The sequence below is a fragment of the Vespula vulgaris genome, chromosome 6 (assembly GCF_905475345.1).
Source record: "Vespula vulgaris chromosome 6, iyVesVulg1.1, whole genome shotgun sequence".
Lineage (NCBI taxonomy): Eukaryota > Metazoa > Arthropoda > Insecta > Hymenoptera > Vespidae > Vespula > Vespula vulgaris.
Genome location: NC_066591.1, coordinates 4,999,654 through 5,021,509, shown reverse-complemented (window position 1 = coordinate 5,021,509; position 21,856 = coordinate 4,999,654). Strand labels below are relative to the sequence as shown.

At 39.4% G+C, this 21,856-nt stretch overlaps 1 protein-coding gene across 1 annotated transcript in view; it reads left to right on the top strand.

Annotated features, from left to right (window-relative positions):
• Positions 1-21,856, top strand: part of LOC127064792 (dynein axonemal heavy chain 2) — a 31,589-nt gene that overhangs the window by 9,500 nt on the left and 233 nt on the right. Inside the window, exons 15-62 of the mRNA XM_050996347.1 lie at positions 53-167; positions 240-373; positions 447-640; positions 1,315-1,543; positions 1,605-1,756; positions 1,863-2,113; positions 2,582-2,802; positions 2,871-2,985; positions 3,111-3,282; positions 4,363-4,538; positions 5,284-5,446; positions 6,635-6,859; positions 6,937-7,225; positions 7,308-7,445; positions 7,589-7,759; positions 7,844-8,135; positions 8,364-8,455; positions 8,565-8,768; positions 8,858-9,063; positions 9,456-9,641; positions 9,791-10,010; positions 10,109-10,275; positions 10,507-10,727; positions 10,786-10,895; positions 10,969-11,084; positions 11,158-11,258; positions 11,458-11,636; positions 12,270-12,569; positions 12,820-13,107; positions 13,714-13,904; positions 13,990-14,165; positions 14,534-14,685; positions 14,984-15,148; positions 15,237-15,403; positions 15,523-15,694; positions 15,847-16,059; positions 16,177-16,392; positions 16,636-16,786; positions 17,097-17,246; positions 17,653-17,785; positions 18,321-18,665; positions 18,760-19,032; positions 19,116-19,460; positions 19,519-19,653; positions 19,729-20,005; positions 20,087-20,497; positions 20,593-21,111; positions 21,702-21,849. Coding sequence (XP_050852304.1) covers positions 53-167; positions 240-373; positions 447-640; positions 1,315-1,543; positions 1,605-1,756; positions 1,863-2,113; positions 2,582-2,802; positions 2,871-2,985; positions 3,111-3,282; positions 4,363-4,538; positions 5,284-5,446; positions 6,635-6,859; positions 6,937-7,225; positions 7,308-7,445; positions 7,589-7,759; positions 7,844-8,135; positions 8,364-8,455; positions 8,565-8,768; positions 8,858-9,063; positions 9,456-9,641; positions 9,791-10,010; positions 10,109-10,275; positions 10,507-10,727; positions 10,786-10,895; positions 10,969-11,084; positions 11,158-11,258; positions 11,458-11,636; positions 12,270-12,569; positions 12,820-13,107; positions 13,714-13,904; positions 13,990-14,165; positions 14,534-14,685; positions 14,984-15,148; positions 15,237-15,403; positions 15,523-15,694; positions 15,847-16,059; positions 16,177-16,392; positions 16,636-16,786; positions 17,097-17,246; positions 17,653-17,785; positions 18,321-18,665; positions 18,760-19,032; positions 19,116-19,460; positions 19,519-19,653; positions 19,729-20,005; positions 20,087-20,497; positions 20,593-21,111; positions 21,702-21,849 — 9,766 coding nt within the window. The remainder of the gene's footprint in view (positions 1-52; positions 168-239; positions 374-446; positions 641-1,314; positions 1,544-1,604; positions 1,757-1,862; positions 2,114-2,581; positions 2,803-2,870; positions 2,986-3,110; positions 3,283-4,362; positions 4,539-5,283; positions 5,447-6,634; positions 6,860-6,936; positions 7,226-7,307; positions 7,446-7,588; positions 7,760-7,843; positions 8,136-8,363; positions 8,456-8,564; positions 8,769-8,857; positions 9,064-9,455; positions 9,642-9,790; positions 10,011-10,108; positions 10,276-10,506; positions 10,728-10,785; positions 10,896-10,968; positions 11,085-11,157; positions 11,259-11,457; positions 11,637-12,269; positions 12,570-12,819; positions 13,108-13,713; positions 13,905-13,989; positions 14,166-14,533; positions 14,686-14,983; positions 15,149-15,236; positions 15,404-15,522; positions 15,695-15,846; positions 16,060-16,176; positions 16,393-16,635; positions 16,787-17,096; positions 17,247-17,652; positions 17,786-18,320; positions 18,666-18,759; positions 19,033-19,115; positions 19,461-19,518; positions 19,654-19,728; positions 20,006-20,086; positions 20,498-20,592; positions 21,112-21,701; positions 21,850-21,856) is intronic.

The window sequence follows — 21,856 nt, the reverse complement described above, 5'->3', positions numbered from 1 at the left end:
GAAAAAAAAGTATAGATAAAAGAGAGTCTTCTTGACTCAACGTCCATTGCAGGAGGAATTCAAAAACAATTTGCTCGGCGATTCGGCTATGTTTTACGAAAATATACAATCGTTGATCCATAAATATTATGATACTGGACCGTTTACGTCCGAATGGCAAATAGATGGTAAATGAAGCTATTGTTTTATGTATTATGGAGTTTCTCTTTGGATTTGCGTGCACTTTTGATTTCTTTTAGATGCGTTCGCATGGATAAATGTCTTTCACAAAGAAATACACTCGTTGAAAGAACGAGAAAAACTGCTCAAAGAACATCTCGCGATTTTTGGGTTGAGCCAACCCGATTCTTTGGAATTGGCAGAACTCGAGGAAGTACGTTGAAGTATAAAGATAAATTTAATAATTATCCTGCATCGTTGTCGCTATTCTTTTACTTTTTTCATAGAACATAGCGATCATAGAGATTGTCTGGAAACTGACCGCCGAATGGGACAAAGCATGGAATCGTTACAAGAACGAGCAATTTTGGAAGATAGAAATAGAAGAGATGGACACAGTTGCGAACGCCCTATTTCGAAAACTCACAAGACTCTGCAGAGAGCTTAAGGAGAGAAACTGGGAGATCGTTGAGCACACGAGGTACGTCGAGGATCTCTTTCTAGTTCCTACTTAACTCTTCTTATTCTCCTACTACTGTCGTGAATTTGTTCACTAGCTTATGCTAACACGGATCATGGACCAAGAAGAAAACTGTGATTTAATATAATGGAAGTTCACTTCAAAAAATTAACAACGTTCTATCATCGTTTTAGAAATTTTCCTCCGTAATATATATTCTCCGCTTCGAGATAACGAAAATATTTTTATTTGTATTCAATATCAATCGTGATATATAGAAAATTGTTCTTTTTCTTTGTTGACCGATCATTTTATTTTTAATAAATAATTTCGGGCATAAATTTAATGAAAGGAACATTCCGCGACATTTCGAAAGCCGAATACTATATATCACGTAGAGGTGAGAAAATAGAAGGACGAAGCAAATAGAGCATGCTTCACTCTGAAAAGCAGATGAAAAGCAAGAGGGAACACGTAATTGACGCTTATTGTCCATGATTGTAGCGAATAGAACGGAGCATTACATTCATCGTCAAAATTACAATCACGTACGATCACGAATGTGTGAATTAAAATGGACGTAGGAATGGCTAGCAACAAATTTCAAACAGCACTACTAACTTCGAGTATACTTTTGACAAGATTTATCTCCCTCTTTCTTTCTCTCTATCTTTTTATTTATATTACATTTACAGAGCGAGTGTCGATAAATTTCGCCGAACATTGCCGCTGATAACCGATTTGAAAAATCCTTCGATGAGATCTCGTCATTGGAAGCAAGTTAAGGATATCTTGGAAAGAGACTTCGACGAGATGTCCGAAGATTTTACTCTCGACGCCATCGCCGATATGCAGATGCAAAATTTCTCTGAACAGATCGCCGATATCTCAAACGCTGCCACGATGGAACTTGAAATAGAACTGGTTAGTCTTCGATTTTGGAAATTTAGAAAATTCGTATAAGAAGTATTCGTATATCTTTTAGGGATTGCAACGTATCAGCGCTATTTGGAAAGTAATGAAAATAGAAATGACACCGTACAAGACCAAAGGTATCTATAAATTGGAAAGTATAGACGACATAGTAGAAACACTGGAGGATCATCAAGTTCATTTGTCTTCGATGAAATCGACAAGGTAACTAACTACTTGTAAAGTCTAAAAGAAAAAAGATAAAAAGAGAGAAACAAAGTAGAGAAATCTTTTTGATCATATTGGAATTTTATTTATTCTTCGTTCGTAGATTTGTCGAGCCATTCGCAACGGAAGTCGACTATTGGGAACGGACTCTTTCTACTGTGGGGGAGGTTCTCGAGATGGTGCTCAGCGTTCAAAGAAGCTATTTCTATATGGACAATATATTCTCCAGCGAAGACATTAGAAAACAACTTCCAAAAGAAACCAACGACTTCGACAAGTTGACACTATCCTGGGTGCAAATCACGTCCCGCATGGCGGACCACAGATTGGCTTTACCGGCCACTCACGTTCCGCGTACGTATATCTCGAGATCGGAAAGTTTTATCAACTACGCCCAAAAGTTAACATCGTTCGTGGACTTTAGAGGAGAGAAAAAGAACTAAGCTCGACTTTTCTTTAGTCCTTTCTACCGCAACCACGAAGTAAAGGCTCGAGAAATTACGTTTTTATCGACTCCGGTATACTACGCCTCTCGAACGCGAGACTTCACAAATTTACTACGGAGATAGGGATCATTTAAGCGCGCGTAAATTATTCAAATTACGAGTTACGGTTACGCGGACAGGATAGGATAGGAAAATATCTATCTCGGTTGTGGTGAGAGAAAGAAAGAAAGGAAGAGAGAGAGAGAGAGAGAGACAAAGGGAAGAGAATGTCGTGCAACGAGGCGTCCGCGTGCCTGCAAAATAATGTAAATCTACTAGAGCGACAGCATTTGCATTTTTTCTCTTACTCTACTGAACGTCCTCTCATTCCCGCCAGCCGGCTTGCTCGAAGTTCTGAATAAACTCAACGAGAACTTGGAGGCACTGCAACGTGCTCTAGAACAATATCTCGAGACTAAACGATACGTATTTCCAAGATTCTACTTCATTTCGAACGATGATTTACTTGAGATACTCGCGAACTCAAGAAGACCGGATCTCATACAGCCTCATATCAAGAAGCTCTTCGAAAATATAAAATTCCTAACACTGTTAAAGGTACAACACAAATCAACGATTACTTATCTCATGTTATCTTTCTATCGTATCTATGATCTTTCTCTCAGTCCGTAACAGGCAAACTATTAGCCACTGGCATGAATTCCAACGATGGCGAATTTGTTCAATTCGTTCATCCGGTTACCCTAGAAGGTCATGTCGAAAACTGGCTATGTAATATCGGTGAGTAGCCAAGCAAACGATTTCATTTCTCTACTTGGATATTTTGTTCGTCTTTTTCTACGATCTTCCTATTGATTGGTAAAAAATGAAACCAAAAATCAATACGAATCCGTTCGAAATTGTAGAAGAAGCGATGAGAGAGAGTTTGCACGATTTGTTGAAGCGTTGCAGAGAGGCGCTGCGAAAAATGCTCGCAAAACGCGACAGGTGGGTGAAAGAGTGGCCGAGCCAGCCAGGAATTACGTCCACTCAAATCCAGTGGACGAACGACTGCACCAGGACACTCATGCACTGCAAGTGAGCGTTGCCTATGTATCTCCCTTCTTTCTTGCTCTTCCTATCTCTCTCTCTCTCTCTCTCTCTCTCTCTCTCTTTCTCTCTCTACACAAGTATAGATAGATACATACATACATATGGTACGTACGTTTCTCGATTGGGAAAACTGCAACACGAGTTATCCACAGAAATCGGAAGTTTGCATCTTTGCCTTTCCAAGCTCGTTCTCGAGGTTCGATTTGGACGAAGAGGTAGACTTGGAAAAGCGGATACAAAGAAGAAAGAGAGATGGAGATAGGGAAGGAAAGTGGGTTGACGAGGGGAAGGGAAGGACCGAAAACGGGAAAGGCAGAGGGTAAACGAGGAGAGGGACACGGTAACTCTAATAAGAGGAATTTTGCATATTCTACCTCTCGTCCTGCGATCCAGCCATGCCACCCTTCCTCTTCTCGTTTGCATATACTAGCCGTACTGCGAATAATTTAACCCACACCAACACTACCGACCGTATCCTCTCTCTCTCTCTCTTTCTCTCTCTTTCTCTCTCTTTCTCTCTCTTTCTCTTCCTCTCCTCTCTCTCTCTCTCTCTCTCTCTCTCTCTCTCTCTCTCGATCTCTTCGCCAGAGTAAAATCCCTACGTCCCGGGACCTTGGCTGTAAACGTTCATGTAACGCGAAGCTCTGTGTACCCGGTCGTTGCTCGAAGCGTCTCGTCATGAGAGTAGAGAGAAAGCTGGAGGAAGAGGCTGGTGAAGAGAAAAAGAGGAGCCGGAGGTCGTTGAGAAACGCGGATGGTTGGTGAGACGGAAAGGAAAAATGCGTAGAGCCGGCGAATATCGTCTCGACGATGTTGAACTTTGAAAAAGTGAAAGAGAGAGAAAGAGAGAGGAAGGGAGATAAAACTTTTCTTTCTTTTTCTTCTATCCTTTTTCATACTCTCTTCCGCAATCGCGAGAAGAACGTACGATGGATAAATGTTAGGTACTATTTCGTACAATCGATTTTCGACTCTGCTCGTTTTAAATTCTTACAAAAATCGATTTCTTGGTGTGTTGAAAAATTTCATCAAAATATTTTTAATTATTTATTTTAAATTAAACAGATTGGTGGACTCGAAGAAACCTTTGAGGCGATCAAAAAAGAAACAGAATCAGGCGTTGGCCAAATACTCGGAGGCAATAAGAAGTGATCTAAATTATTTAGATCGACTTAAATTCAAGGCCATCGTTGTAATCGAGATCCATGCAAGAGACGTTATCGAAAAAATGTACAAGAACAGTGAGTTTTCATTTTATTACATCTTTAAAATTTATCATATCGCGAGTGAAAGATAGAAATATATTCGTTGGTATTTGTTCTATTCGTTTCATACACGATGTTTCAACATACGTATCATAGCCCGATATTTTCTAACTCATTTATGATATTGGAATGTCTTTCTATTGAACTTTATAGTAAACAAACAAAATTGAAAACGAGATAACTTCGATTTTTCAAATGCAATATGCTTTTATTATCGTCTACTCCTAACTAAATTAAATAAATTTTATTTGAAATATGCATACTTCAAAAATTCACAAGTTTCACGTTGCTCGAAATAAATAAATATTTTTATTTCAAAACAATGTTTTACCGCAAGAACTACAAACCATTCTAGCTATTAGAAAGTGTAAAATTTTGAAGAATATTTCAAGCAAAACTTGTTTAATTTAGCGATGGCTATATGACCATAAGAAAATTTACCATACCATTTACAAAAACGAAGTTTTCTCCATTTTCCAACCTCTTGTTTGTTTACATGCCATGAAAAGCTCTTTCATGCGATAAAGTTAAAAAGAAAAAAAGAAAAAAGAAACACCAACTATAAGAAAAAAGAAAAAAAGAAGATTTCAAGTTTTGTCATACGTAGAGTGAAACACTCTGTATACAGCATCAGCCTCGAAAGAGCATCGTTTACGTCTCGTAACTTAGGTAAACGAGTAAGCGAACGAAAGCGCTCAAAAAGCTTTCCATTCTCTCTCAGATTGCAAGGACGTCGCCGCCTTCGAGTGGTTATCTCAACTAAGGTTCTACTGGGAAAAAGACATCGACAATTGCATTGTACGCCAAACAAATACTCATTTCGTATACGGATACGAGTATCTAGGAAATTCGGGACGTCTCGTGATAACCCCATTAACTGATCGGTATGATAAAAACGAGTAATTCATTCATTCATTAATTTAAAAAAAAATCTAGGGAAGAAATAAATTTAAAGATAGTAAATGTTAGCAATTAACATGGAGCAAGGACGAACCTTCGAAAGTATTCGAATTATAATAATAAACATAAAAAAAGAACGCAATGGCCCTAATGTAGTGATAATAGCTTTAGTGCGTGAGAAAGATGAAGAGATTTACACGATGCAAGTCGTAAAACGTGAGAAAGAACGGAAAGGAAGAAAACGAAAGAGACAGAAACGTAATCTACGGCGATACTTAACGCGGTATCGATTTAATCGCGATAAAAGGGTACCGCCCGCAACGCCGGTGTCTAATTTATAGACAGGAGCTGGCCGACTCGACGCTTACTTTCTTTTTCCTCCCTTATAGAGAGGAATTTGTCTCGCGATAAAGAAGGATGCCAAGAACGCGCCCACCATCACCACCACTATCGCTACTACTACCACTATTACTACTTCTACTACTAACATCGCTACACATTGTCGAGTTATTATATCGAATTTTCTTCTTTGTGGCACGCTGTGCGATCGTTCTACCGTTTTATCCTCTTCAGCAGACGCAACCCCTTGCTTTCTTTATCTTTTTCTTTCTTCCTTCCTCCTTTTTTTCTTTATCTATCTAGACGGATTAAATGGCAAAGTGCAGCGCAGCATACGTTCGCGAAATCGAAGCAACAACCGCGCCTCTATTGCGCCTCCCTTCACCAAGAAAATACATGAGAAGGAAAAAAGAAAGAAAAAGGAAGAATGATGCATATGTAGATATATAAATAAAAAGAATGGAAAAAGAGGGTGAATATTTTAAGAGCACGGCGTCGTCGATTTAAAATATAGTCTCATACTTGAATTTTATTTTCTTTATCCTTTCTCTTTCTCACGATTTCTTTTCTTTTCTTTATTTTCAAAAAGCTTTTTCATCTTTACGACTTTGCGCGAACGCACAATCCTCGAAATTATTCTTAATATCGCTTTCTTCATCTGTTCAACTTCATCTTTCATTATCTCCACGTAATCCGTCAAATCGTTCTATCTCGAATCGTTCTATATCGTTCTTCTTCGACGTTACGATAAGATACTGTTCATTGATTTTATCCATTATATCTATTACTTTCCGGTAGCTTACTATAGTGCTATTCTCTTTGTTCATTGACAGATGTTACATTACTCTGACGACGGCGCTTCATTTGTATCGAGGGGGAAGCCCTAAGGGCCCAGCTGGAACAGGGAAAACCGAGACAGTTAAGGATCTTGGAAAGGCATTGGGATTCAACGTGATCGTGCAGAATTGCTCGGAAGGGCTAGATTACATAAGTATGGGAAGGATGTTCTCGGGTTTAGCTCAGACAGGTGCTTGGGGTTGTTTCGATGAATTTAACAGGTAAATCGCACGAATCGACTTTTAGTTTTTATTTATAACATTTTTTTCAACGTTATATCGATCTTCCCGTTTCACAGAATCAATATCGAAGTGTTGTCCGTTGTGGCGCAACAAATATTATCGATATTAACCGCACTCTCTCAGAAACTCCAGAGATTCGTTTTCGAGAGCAAAGACATATCGTTGATTAGTACCTGTGGTATCTTTATCACGATGAATCCCGGATACGCGGGTCGTACGGAACTTCCGGATAATTTGAAATCCATGTTCAGACCGATCTCGATGATGGTACCAGACAGCAGCATGATCGCCGAGATCAATTTATTCGGAGAAGGATTCCAGGATACTCGCGTACTTGCTCGGAAGGTTATTATCGATCCGACTTCATTTCGAATTAATTTACCGTCGAAATTGTAGAATACGTCGAAATCAAAGAAATATTTTATAGGTCTTCACCTTGTATACCTTGGCACAGCAACAACTGAGCAAACAGTATCACTATGATTTTGGATTAAGAGGTATAGTGACTTTGACTCGATACGCCGGCTGGAAGAAACGTCTTCATCCGAATTTAGCTGACGACGAGGTAAACGAGCAGTGAAAATAATAGAAATAAAAATTGCAATAAAATATTATCCCATATTCGATCGTTTTCATTTCATATAATTTATGACATCGTTTCGAGATGATTTCGGACGAACCGATAACGAATATCTCATCGAAATGCAGGTGATCATTCTTGCGATGAAAGACATGAACGTGGCGAAACTTACGTCCAACGATCTACCTCTCTTCCTTGGAATCACCACCGATCTATTTCCTACCGTCGACGTGCCAACCGTAGATTACGAGGAAATCATCGATTATATTACTAAAGAGGCTATCAAGTTAAAGCTACAAGTAATTCCTTGTTGATAAAATATCTTTTTTATCCCTATGTGATTTTATTCCTTCTGATTCAAATAAACTGGGCCTTGTTCGCAGCCGATTTCATTGATAATTACAAAAGTAATTGAACTTTACGAGACGAAAAATTCAAGACATTCGACGATGATTGTCGGCGAATCGAACACTGCGAAGACGGTCACATGGAAAATATTGCAAAATACGATGAGCTCAATGAAGAACGATGGAAAACCGGGTTACAACGCCGTTCATGTCTATCCAATTAATCCTAAAGCACTGAACCTCAGCGAGCTCTATGGCGAATACAATCTCTCGACCGGAGAGTGGCTTGATGGAGTAATATCGTCGATCATGCGGAAGACCTGCTCCAGTAAAATGCTTTTATCTCTTCTCGAATTGAACTTCTAACAAAGAGGGTCATTTTTACGTTACGCCATTACGATGTCATCGCGTGATTAATCCCATTTATTTAAATAATATAATAAAAATCGAGGGGACGACAATGCGAGAAACGTTGAAAAACCAAAAAATCGACGAGAAACATATTTCAAAAAAAAAAGATCAAACAAAAGTGAATCATGTTTTATTATCGTTACAGGCGAGTTGCCCGATGAAAAGTGGATTCTCTTTGACGGGCCTGTCGATGCCGTGTGGATCGAGAATATGAACAGTGTTATGGACGATAACAAAGTAGGTTTCCCTCGGCTTATTCCAAACGAAGTTATTATCTGCTCATACGTTGAATATCATTTCCTTCTCCTATCGTGAAATTTTCGTCGGCGCATACATATATACATAGATCTTGACGCTGATCAATAACGAGCGGATCACGATGCCGAAACAAGTGTCCTTGTTGTTCGAGGTTCAGGATCTCTGTGTTGCCTCTCCTGCCACTGTTTCTAGGGCAGGTATGGTCTACAACGATTATAAGGATCTTGGTTGGCGTCCTCTCGTTAAATCTTGGTTACAGAGTCACGAGAAGGAAGCTGTTTTCGTTGAACACGTAAAAGATCAAATATAAAATTAAATATAAACAAAAATTAAAATTTAATATAAAAAGAAATAAATCATCGAGACATATAAACCTATCAGATGAAAGAACTCTTCGATCGTTTCGTCGACATAACGTTGGAATTTAAGCATCAGAAGTGCAAGGAACTCGTGCCAGTTCCCGAATTAAATTCCATTCAGTCCCTCTGTAAGCTTCTTGATGTGCTCGCCAGACCCAAGACCAGCGCCGAAGTTGGCAACGACGAAGAGGCGTTCTCCACCATTTGCAAGATCTGGTTTCTTTTCTGGTATTTTCCGACCAACCCCATCCGAACTATCAATTGTACCGAGCTCGCGGCTGATTCGAGTATCTTCCATAAATTTCTTGATTCTTCTTGCATCTAAACGATATTCCGCATTCGCCGGATTGCACCTTCCTTTTTCTTCTTGTTTCGAGCGATGCAATCGCAATAAGAAAACTATACTTACGTATACTTGTCGGCTTTTTGGATGCTATCCATTTTGAATTTACGGCTTTCTCTCATCCCTTAATTGCAATTTCCTCTTAAATCGCCAAACGTATGTCGGATTACGAACGAATACCTCTTTCGCGATTGATCATGGATGATCGGTTTAACTGTGAAACGCTTAACGACTATATGATTCGTTTGAAGGAATAAATTTCCTATCGGTATTACAGCATGATATGGTCACTATGCGCCTCTGTTGATGAAGATGGCCGTCTAAAGATGGACAATTTCATAAGAGAACTAGAAGGATCGTTTCCCTTAAGAGATACGATCTACGAATATTACGTAGACGTGCGTCAGCGTAGTTTTGTCTCGTGGGAAGAAAAATTATCCCAAGCCTGGAGGTTTCAGCCGGGGTAAGAACAAAGACTTTAAATGTATTTCGAATGATTTGTTTTTTATCCGACAGGGCTAATTTTTTTTTCTTTTTATTTTACTTCTTTCTTTTATCTTTCCTTTAACGAATACAAATAGAGAAAAGAAAGTAAGATTTTCTCGTCCTTAGGACACCGTTTCATAATATAATCGTACCGACGGTGGACACTGTTCGCTACAATTACATCGTAAGCAATCTGTTATTCAACGGTTATCCCGTCCTTCTGATTGGTCCTGTAGGCACTGGAAAAAGCTCGATTGCACGATCGGCTTTAGAATCTATGGATATTGTCAAATATACATTACTTATTATAAATATGTCCGCTCAAACAACATCGAACAACGTTCAGGTAACTTTAATGATTCTTTGATGGTATCGAAAGAATGTTTCATTGATGTCGGAAACAATGAAAAGATATATTCAACGACGAGTTTTCTATACTTATAGGATGCTATTGAGAGCAGACTGGAGAAACGCACGAAAGCGGTTTACGTTCCCGTCGCCAATAAAACGATGATAACTTTTATGGACGACTTTAACATGCCGATGAAAGAGACGTACGGATCACAGCCACCATTGGAACTGATCCGTCAGTGGATCGACTATGGATTCTGGTAAATCAAAAAGTTTTACCGAAGTCCGCAGGGAAGCCGATCTGTTCGCCGATCGACTTCGAGAGGTGGTAAATCAAAGAGTTCGTAGAAAAGCGGTGAAATGTACTTTTTCTTGAGAGCATGAATTCTCTCTTCCATTTTTCGCGAATTTGCCAGCAGAATTCGAATGACTCATCTGAATATTAAAACTTATGGAACGAATCGTATAAGCGTCGATAATCTTTCCAATAGGTACGATCGACAAAATCAACAGAAAAGATATATACAAAAGATACAATTAATGGCAGCTATGGGTCCACCCGGTGGTGGTCGTAATGTCATCACGAATCGACTACTTACGAAATTTAACGTCATTAATATGACGTTTCCCAGCGAGAAGCAAATCATTCGAATATATGGGACGATGCTTAATCAACAAACCGCGGACTTTCATACGGAAGTGAAAGGAATTGGTAGGATGATATATCATTCCTATTCACACTTACGAATTCAATCTAACTTTTCTTTTAGCCGATACATTAACGATTGCTACTATAACTTTATATGATCGCGTTGTTTTAAAAATGTTACCAACACCTGCCAAGATGCATTATATCTTCAATTTGCGTGACATATCGAAGGTAAACTTTTCGAATATAAATATGGTTTCTTGAAAAAATAATGAAGAAATTTCGATCTTATTTACTTTAATAGATATTCCAAGGATTGCTTCGAAGTCACAAGGATCATCAATATTCGGTTCACACATTTCTGCGCTTATGGTTGCACGAAACTTATCGTGTTTTTTGCGATCGTTTCATCGACGAGAGGTAAACGGAAGTCAAAATTATGATAAACATTTCTAATGCAATCTAATCGTTATTTCTTTTTTATCTTTTTTAGAGACACAGAATGGTTCCTTGGACAAATAAGTGAGCTACTTGGTAAATATTTCGAGCTAACGATAACAAGTATATGTCCGGATAAAACGATTCCTCTTTTCGGTAAGCATTCAACGATCATTAAAGAAAGACTCAAAATTATCATAATTAAGCTGATGTATTCACTCGATGAATTAACCGTTTGCAAAAAAAAAGATAAAAGAACATAGCGTATGTTAACATAACGTTGAATTAGAGTCGTAATACGTAACGCAATGATGAAGCTATAAAAAGACTGTCTAAAGAAAATACACGAGCGCAGGTAACTTTATGAATGCCTGGAACATATACGAGGATCTCGTGGATATCGCCGCCGTGAGACGCCATATAGAGGAACAAATGGACGAATATAACGCTTCTACTGGTGTAGTACGCCTCGATCTCATTCTTTTCCACGACGCGGTCGAGCATATATGCCGCATTGTCCGTGTGATATCTCAGGTCAGTGATTCGTGAGCACCAGGTATGATATAATACGAGCATCATGACCATTCCATACCATGTGCCCTTTCTTCTTTCTTACTGAAGAAAGCAGACGTTTATCTCAAACGCGACATGCAATGTAACCTTTTCTTTTTATGTATACAGTTGAAAGTATCACGAAGCACTTGTAAATCCTTTAAAATTTTTAATCAAACAATTTCTATATACGTAACTTGGAAGTTATATTGACGAAACTTTTCATTGTAATTGCATTAATTAATTATCATTACTATTAGGCATAAAATGGTGCACCGTGCGTGTTACTCGCATGATTATAATATAGGAGGGATCTTTAACAAATACGTCGTAAGACATTATTTCCTTTCAACGATGATCCATGAATAGGAAACTAAATGGAAATTCCGAGGAAGACTGTCTGCCTTCTACACTAATCTCCATGTCAGAAGTTCGTAATAGCTCAAAGACTACAAAGTAAATGTTTCATATTCCAAACGTTTACTTTTCCGTAAACTATTTTACATGAATGGAAAATGAAAAAATTCGTCTTCGAGCTGTCATTATTCAAATTGTGATTCTATCGTCTAATCGATTCGTGATATGCAAGACAATCCTTCTCCCACAATCGTATAGCCCCGAGGCAACATGCTACTAGTTGGGATAGGTGGTAGTGGCAGACAATCAGTATCCCGTATCGCAGCTTACATGTGCGAGTTGACCACCTTTCAAATCGCCGTTACGAAGCAATACAGAGTGATGGAATTCCGCGAGGACCTGAAGAAGCTTTACTCGATGGCGGGAGTTGAGAATAAGCCGACTAGTTTTCTCTTCAACGACACCCAAGTGGCGGAGGAACAGTTTCTCGAGATAGTTAACAATATGCTGAGCACCGGTGAAGTGGCCAATCTCTACAAAAGCGATGAAATGGAAGAGGTGAGTATCCATGCGATCAATGTAAACACTATAAAACCCTCTAGCTTTACGTAATCATGGTCGTTAAAAAGGACTATCTTTTCTATAGCAAAAAAAGATTCATAATGTCAGAAATGAGTCTTTCCCTTCAGCTACTACTCGTTCGCTCAAATTTACATGGAATAAAATCATCGAGGATTATTCTGTCATTTTTTCAACAAACGCATTTTCGAAATAATAAACTCATATAAAACCTCTTACTTATTGTTAGATCAAAAATCGTTTAATGAAAGAAGCTACGAAGGTCGGAATAATACCGTCGACGGAATCGATCTATTCCTTCATGATCGAAAGGGTTCGCGCCAATGTGCACGTGATATTGTGCATGAGTCCGATCGGGGACGCCTTCAGGAACAGATTACGGCAATACCCATCCCTGATCAATTGCACGACCATCGATTGGTTTCTGGAATGGCCGAAGGAAGCTCTTCTCGAAGTTGGCAACAAGTTCCTCATGAATCTCAATCTGACGCTCACTATCACCGGCGAAAATAAAGTGGTGGGTCTCGCGAGTTCCGCCTGCAGTTCTCCTCCTCCTCCTCCTCCTCCCCCCTATTCCTCCTCCTCTTTCTCCTCATCCCTTTCTTCCTTCTTTCCTCCTTTTCCAGCCGATCGATTCGACTCGACTAGATTCGATTCTAGAAATCGACGCCCCTCTCTTCCTCCTCTCTTACCCTCTTCCTTTTCACCCTCCTATCCACTCTAGCTCGCTTTCTCTTGCTTCTCATCGGCCGTAGCGAGAGTTTCCGCAACCATTTCGTAGAATCCGATTATTTTCCCCTTTATAGTTTCTCTCGTTCGTGAACGATACGACGCTTTGGCACGTCGCATCTCCCATCGTCGTTTTCTTATCGGTTGCTTTCAATATCGAGGATCTTCTTTATGATCTTCCTTATTAATAGTCACAAACTCCCTACTTCCTTTTTATTCATTTTCTTTCTTTTTCTTTTTTTTCTAGTTTCAATATTCGATACGAGAAAAAGATATATATATATATATATATATATATATATATATATATATATATATATTAACAATGACGAAAACGTTAATAAGCCGACAAGGCAGTATGATATCAAATAATTTCTTATTTTTTAATTTACAGGAACCAAGACAATCTGCCACAGCCATTCCGATTCTACCATTACAAGAACGGATGCGGGACGGAATTGCGTCAACATTTGCTTCGATTCATAGCATGGTCTCGAAATTCTCCATTCGTATGGCGAACGAAATGAAACGATATAATTATGTCACGCCTACGAACTTTCTTGAACTAGTCTTTGGTTACAAAAAGTAAGATAGAATTTAAAAATATAAGCGGTTACAACGAATCAAACATTTCACAATTCTGCTATGAATTCTTTTTTATCCTACGCAGTATGCTGCATAAAAAGAGACAGGATTTGGCCGATCAGGCGAATAAACTTCGCGGTGGCATCTTCAAGATCGACGATACTCAAGCTAAGGTCAATGAAATGGCCGCTGAGTTGGAGATAACGCAAGAACAGGTGCAGACATCTACTAGAGAATGCGAGGAATTCTTGGTAACGATTGGTAATTCATCGATATCTTTGATACTCTTTGTTGTCATAAATTTATTTAATCTCATCAATATATGTGACATGAATTCTATCTTTAAAATGCATTAACATTAATACATTGAACAATAATTTTTTTATAATCCCTCTACCAAAAATTGTAACAATTTTTTTTTAAAACGTCTTACAAAATCGTTCAGTTATACCTATTCATTTTTCTTTGGTGAATTTGTTTTCATTTCGTGGAATGCTTTACTTCGTAAATTTGTTTTAAAAAAACTTGATTTTGGCATTGTAAATATAAAATTAAAAAATATATAAAATTATTCAAACATTAAAAACGTTTTTCATGATATTTATTCAATGACACATTATATTTTTCAGTGAATCAACGTCGTGACGCCGATGATGCTCAAAAAATGGTCACCGCAAGATCTCTTAGAATCGCCGAAGAACAGAAAGAATGCAAGAAGCTCGAAGAGATAGCTCGTGCCGATTTGGCCACTGTCGAACCAGCTCTGAACGAAGCTATGAAAGCAAGTATCCTTTTCTCGTTTAATACGTCGTACAATTTCACGGTACAAGCGATTCGTTAGACATCATTCAACTCCGATAGATTACAGTCTAGCACGTATGTGTATGTGTATGAAAGGGATTAAAATACATAGATGCATGAGAGTACGCTAATCGAAATGCTATCGTCCGAGATTATGTAAACATATTCTGAAATGCCTTTGAATGGGCTGCCTACGCTCACTGGAGAAATTGGAACTACAGGAGCTGGTTTTAATAACTGGCATACTCTAAAGATAAAATCACGGTTCCTCTTTTCAGGCGTTGGAAGCGTTGAACAAGAAGGATCTGGCGGAAATAAAGTCCTTCGCCCGACCACCGCCAAAGGTCGAGATGGTAATGGAGGCAGTTATGATTCTGAAGAATGCGGAACCAACCTGGGCGGAATCCAAGCGTCAGCTGGGAGACGTGAACTTCATTAACACCGTACCGAATCCTTCCTCGACTCTCTCCTTTCTAACAATATATTTTTTTCAAGCAACGATCACGATATATTATCTCTTTTCACATTTAGTTACGCGATTTCGATAAGGATCATATATCGGATAGAGTATTGAGAGCTATCGGAAAGTATACGAGCAATCCGGAATTCGATCCTGTGAAAGTAGGCGTTGTCTCGGTCGCCGCCAAGTCGCTCTGCATGTGGGTCATAGCCATGGAAAAATATGGAAAGCTCTATAGGTATGTCATATGTCTATCTAGTTACATTCATACCTACATTAGATAGACTAGAAAAGGAAAAGAGCAAGCGATCGATGTCTCGCTATAGAGGTAATCCTGTAAAATCATTCTCTCTCTAGGATCGTAGCACCGAAAAGAGAGAAACTCGAGGCCGCCTTGGAATCTCTACGGCAAAAGGAAGCTGCTTTGACGGAGGCCACGATGCAACTGCAAAAGATACAGGAGGACCTCGAAACGTTGCAGAAAATGTACGACGCGAAGATGAAAGAAAAGGAGGATTTAATCAAAATGGCAAGGGGATGCTCTCTATCTATCTGTCTCTCTCTTACACTCGCTTCATAAAGCAGGAGATGGAAGCGGAAATCTCTCTTCTTTTTTATCTTATTAATTTCATCTCTTATAAGACGCTTAGATTTCACACGGGATATTCCTCCTATTGACAGGCAGAATTGTTAAAGATAAAATTGGATCGCGCGGCCATGCTGGTCGAAGGTTTGTCAGGGGAAAGGATTCGATGGTTAGAAACGGTAGAATCGCTGGGAGAATTCTTCGACTGGTTACCCGGTGACTGTCTTATATCAACAGCCTTCGTATCTTACTTGGGACCTTTCGTGTCGAATTACAGAGAGGAACTATTCGCGATTTGGGTGAAAGAGGTGAGGCACGAGTACTAAGATTGTAGGTCGCTGACACGTTAGAGCTCGCTCTCGTTAGAAAGTAAATTACACGGAGATTATTCAAATTACAACGGGGCATGATTGAAACACGCGAAGGTAAACGAGAAGGAAATCCCGATGTCGCCTAGACTCGACGTGAAGGAATTTCTAGCTGATCCCACGACGATCAGAGAGTGGAACATTCAGGGATTACCTTCGGATGGGTTTAGTACCGAGAACGGCATCATCGTGACGAGAGGCACTAGATGGCCACTCGTAATCGATCCGCAATGTCAAGCGGTGAAGTGGATCAAGAACATGGAGGCAAAGAATGTACGTACCGTTCTCCTTTATCCTTTTCTTCTTATTCCCCAAAAAGTCCGTCTACCAATAGACAGACAGACAGACAGACAGACAGACAGACCGATTCTTTCTCTCTTTCACTCTTTTCTCTTTGTAATCTCACTCTCGAATTTTTCGAGAAAAGTTTCGCGCTTTACCGCGTGTTCCAAAGACCGCGAGGCAACGTTCGTGGGACGTGACTTTTCGCCTTGGCTTTACCGAATGTTATTGCAGGCTCTGCGAGTAATCGATTTTGGCCAAGCGGACTTTATGAGAGTTTTGGAACAAGGGCTGCAGTTTGGCTGGCCGATTTTGCTCGAGAACGTTGGGGAAACTCTCGATCCAGCCCTGAATCCGATTCTAGAAAGAGCTTTTATCAAATCAGGTAAACGTCAAAGCCTCCCCCATCCCCACGCGTCCCCACTTCACTCACACTATTGTTATCTCTCTTCTACGAATTCTTTATCGTTTTACCTATCGAACAAATCGCAATTTGATATTTCCTATCACGTTACGCTCAACACGCTAGAAATTAATTCGACACGAACAATACTTCACGCCGCTTTGTTCCCATTTCTCTCTGGAACGCACGAGATATAAACGCGTTCCGTTGTCTCCAAGTACCTAACATAAAATGTAAATGTATATGCGTACGTGTGAAAGTAATCACGTCTACGTTTATATACGCAACACAGGTGATCAAGTGATGATCAAGTTTAACGATAAGATGATCACTTTCAATGCCAAATTTCGACTGTTCATCACAACGAAACTTTCGAACCCCCATTACGCTCCGGAGATATCCACTAAAACGACGTTATGCAACTTCGCCATTAAGGAACAGGGTAACTAATTATCTTAGCGTACACCACCGAAATAGAGAGATCGAGAGCCAGAGTATATACTTGTGCGCGTGTGTGCGTGAAAGCTATGTACCGAGAGCAAAGAGAGAGAGAGAGAGAGAGAGAGAGAGAAAGAGAGAGACAGACAGACAGACAGAGAGAGAGAGAGAGAGAAGAGAGAGAGACAGACAGACAGAGAGAGAGAGAGAGAGAGAGAGAGAGAGAGAGAGTGAGAGAGAGAGAGAGAGAGAGAGAGAGAGAGAAGAGAGAGAGACAGACAGACAGAGAGAGAGAGAGAGAGAGAGAGTGAAAGAGTGAGAGAGAGAGAGAGAGAGAGACTCGTTGATGCAAGTGAGTGAGAACAACGACTCGGACATTTCCCTTTACCGCACCTTTGCCACACTTGCAGGATTAGAGGCACAACTCTTGGGAATCGTGGTCAGGAAAGAGAAGCCACAACTTGAAGAACAAAAGGACAACCTCGTCCTTACGATCGCGTCCGGCAAGCGGACGTTGAAGGAACTGGAGGATAGAATTCTCTAGTGAGATCTTCCATTCACCGAATTGTTTTTCTACACTTTTATCATTTCTTTTGTTTACATTTCTCTTGTCTTCTTATAACCTTCATTTTGTTCTGATTTCTTTCTCTCTCTCTCTCTCTCTCTCTCTCTCTCTCTTTCTCTGCTATTTTATACTCTACAATTTGTCGTAGACTTTTCTTTTCTACAAGATTTTTAGTGGGTTTTCCTTTTGTTTATATTCCTTTTTTGTCTTCTAAGAATTTTTACTTTATTTCTTTTTCTTTTTCTCTCCGCTATTTTATTTTTATCAGTTCGGTATAAACTTTTATTTTAGCCAATTGTAAGAAAATAAGAGAATTATTCTGAACATATTTGGCGCCAAAATCTCGAGCTATTATCGTCGATATAATCGATAAGAGACGACCAAGTTGAATAGCGAAACGTTCTAAAGATCTTATCCTAAACGAATCCCCCTCGTAAATGCTCCCCAAGCGTCGATTAGGCGAATCATGTCTGGAATTCTCGATGACTAGAACATGCGATATCCCCTTTGTAGTCTGTTGAGCGAGGCTGGACCTAACCTTCTCGATGACCTGGACCTTCTCAATACTCTACAAACGTCTAAGGCTACATCGATATCCATTGCTGAATCGTTAGTGACGTCAGAAGAAACCGAACGAGAGATAGATATTGCGAGGGAAGATTATCGATCTTGTTCCCGACGAGCTTCGATTCTTTTCTTTGTTCTCACAGATATGAGTCTGATCGATCCGATGTATCAGTTTTCTCTTGATTCATACATCGCCCTGTTCATGTTGTCCATTGACAAAAGTCCGAAGAGCATGAAACTTGCCGAAAGAATTGAGAATCTTAATGATTATCATACTTACGCTCTATACAAGTAATGTCTATTCAAGTATCGTCTATTCGATTGTAATGATGATCCACATAAAAAAAAAACAGACGTTTTTGTTAATAATAACGTATATCAACAGAAATACCTGTCGCGGATTGTTCGAACAACACAAACTACTATTTTCCTTCAATATGTGCATTAAGATATTAACCGCTGAAGGAAGGATAATCTCTTGGGAATACGCATTTCTTCTTAGAGGTGGGATCGTTCTGGATCGAGAGAATCAACCGGACAAGCCTGTACCTTGGTTGCCTCCGGAAACTTGGGACAATATAACGGAACTCGACAAACTTCCAGGATTTCACGGTTTGATTTCGTCCTTCGAACAATACCCGCGGGATTGGCACAATTGGTTGGCTCGTTATTAATTTGATAAAACTCTCTACTAGTTTTATATCGTTCATTCGATCTTATTTTTCAACTATTCCCAATCAGGTATATAAGTACGGAACCGGAAAATATTTCTCTCGTTGGCGAGTTGGAAGAGGGTTGTACAGCATTTCAAAGGATGATGATCATACGTAGCTGTCGACCCGACAGAATGTCCTCCGCAATCGCAAACTTTATTATACGAAACGTGGAACAAAAATTCGTCGAACCACCGGTACTTGACTTAAAAGCTGTTTTGGAAGATTCCGTTGCACGCACACCCTTGATTTTTGTCCTTTCACCCGGCGTCGATCCCACGAGTATATTAATGCAACTCGCGGAGAGCCAACAGATGATGGACAAATTTATGAGTCTATCCTTGGGTCAAGGACAGGCACCTATAGCAACAAGGTCTGTTGCTAATATTATTATTATTGGTTAATTTTATAACGTTAACTTTTATCTTCAGAATGATACAAATAGGTGTAAAAAAAGGATTATGGATTTTCCTAGCGAATTGCCACTTATCTCTCAGCTGGATGCCAAAATTGGACAAGATCGTTGAGACCCTTATCAATAACAAAGCTTTGAATCCGAACTTTAGGTATTTCCTAACGACGGTATTGAAGTTAATAGGAGATGGGAGAATCGATAAAGAGGAGTATCGATCGTTTCACAGATTATGGCTTAGCTCGAGTCCAACTCCTGAGTTTCCGATATCGATCCTCCAAGCCGGGATAAAAATGACGACGGAACCACCTAAAGGATTGAAAGCCAATATGAAGCGACTGTATAGCCTCGTCACAGAGGCCCAATTCGACGTGTGTCAAGCGAAATCCAAGTATAAGAAGCTCCTCTTCGTTCTTGTCTTCTTTCATTCGGTTCTCCTTGAACGAAAGAAGTTCCAGCAACTCGGTTGGAACGTCATTTACAGCTTCAACGATTCCGACTTCGAGGTCAATTTAAAAGAAATAAAAAAAAAACGATAACAAACTATATGAAAGAACGAGTAATATATTATGCATTCGATCATACAGGTATCGGAGAATCTTCTTCAGGTATATTTGGACGAATACCCAGATACACCTTGGGAATCCTTGAAATATCTTATTGCGGGTATTTGTTATGGTGGTCATGTGACCGACGACTGGGATCGCCGGTTGTTGATGACATACGTCCAACAATATTTCACCGACGAAGTTCTGACCATCCCTTATTATCGTTTGTCATCACTACCGACATATTACGTACCACGAGACGGCTCCTTGGAATTCTATCGTGACATTATCATGACATTACCAGCCGTCGATAGACCAGAAGCATTTGGACAACATCCTAACGCAGACATAACCAGTCTTATCATGGAAACAAGAAATATATGCAAAACCTTAATGAGTCTTCAAGTTCAAGCGATTAGCAGCGAGGAAGAAACGGACAAGGAGGAAAAGGTTTATCTACTTAAAAATACCTTTATCTTACAGATATGAAAAAACAATGTTTATCATCTTTTTCTTCCCTTTATTTTTTTTTTTTTTTTTTTAAGGTGATACAATTAACCATAGACATTGCCTCGAAAATACCAAGGAACATAGACTACGAAACAATCGACAAATTGATAGGTCCAATAAAAAAACCTCTCGACGTTGTACTTCTTCAAGAAATTAGTCGCTATAATGTACTCTTAACGAAAACCCGAAACAGTTTGGATGAACTACAACGTGGTATACGCGGTTTGGTTTTGATGTCGTCCGACTTGGAAGAGATTTTTACGTGCATATACGAAGGCAGAGTTCCCTCCCTTTGGCTGACCGCTTATCCATCCTTGAAGCTTCTCGGAGCTTGGACCAGAGATTTAATCAGCCGCATTGAGCATTTCGCTACTTGGGCTGAGACCACACATCCGCCTGTGCTCTTCTGGCTAGCCGCGTTTACGTTTCCAACAGGTTTCCTTACAGCCGTACTCCAAACTTCAGCAAGAATGTGGAATATATCGATTGATTCATTAAACTGGGAATTCGTAGTTCAGACGATCGATGATTCTGCCATCATTGAATCACCTACGGTAAATTACGATGACAACAGGTAACAAAGAATGATAAATCGAAGGCCAATTTATTAATGTTAGATCTCCATTATTATATAAAACAAATATGCATTCCTTTCAATAGCAATCAACGACTAGTGAGAAAAAAAAACAAACAAATAATAGCGAACATTTTTATACGTTCATTCATACTCTTATCATTGCTATCATCGAACGCGTTTAAATTGTTTTTCGTTCACTATAGAACGATGCCTATCGCATAAAATGATTAACGCACGTATACTCAGCGACGGGGGAACGCAGGGGGGGGAGTAAAAAACAAAAAAAAAGAAAGAAAGAAAAAAAAGGGAAAACAAAACGAAACAATTTATTTTTTTCAACGTCAGCCTCGTTGTTTCTATTTGATTGAACGTTTCCGTATATCAAATCGTACGATTCCGTCATTAATCGATAACTATATCGTATGCTATCGAGGGATCGGTAAATTGATTGCCATTTCTCTTCTCCGAATATTTGATATATATGCAATTTTTAATATAAAACGATCGCGCGAATGACTAAAAAAAAACATGAAAAAACAAAAAAAAGGAGTGCCTTTATTATGACAGGATGGAGTGTACGTGCGATCAATGTTCTTGGAGGGAGCAGGATGGGACAAGAAAAATGCGATACTCGTTGAACCAGCACCGATGCAGCTTGTTTACGACATGCCCGTGGTACACTTTAAACCTACCGAACGTTTCAGAAGAACTAAGGGTAAATA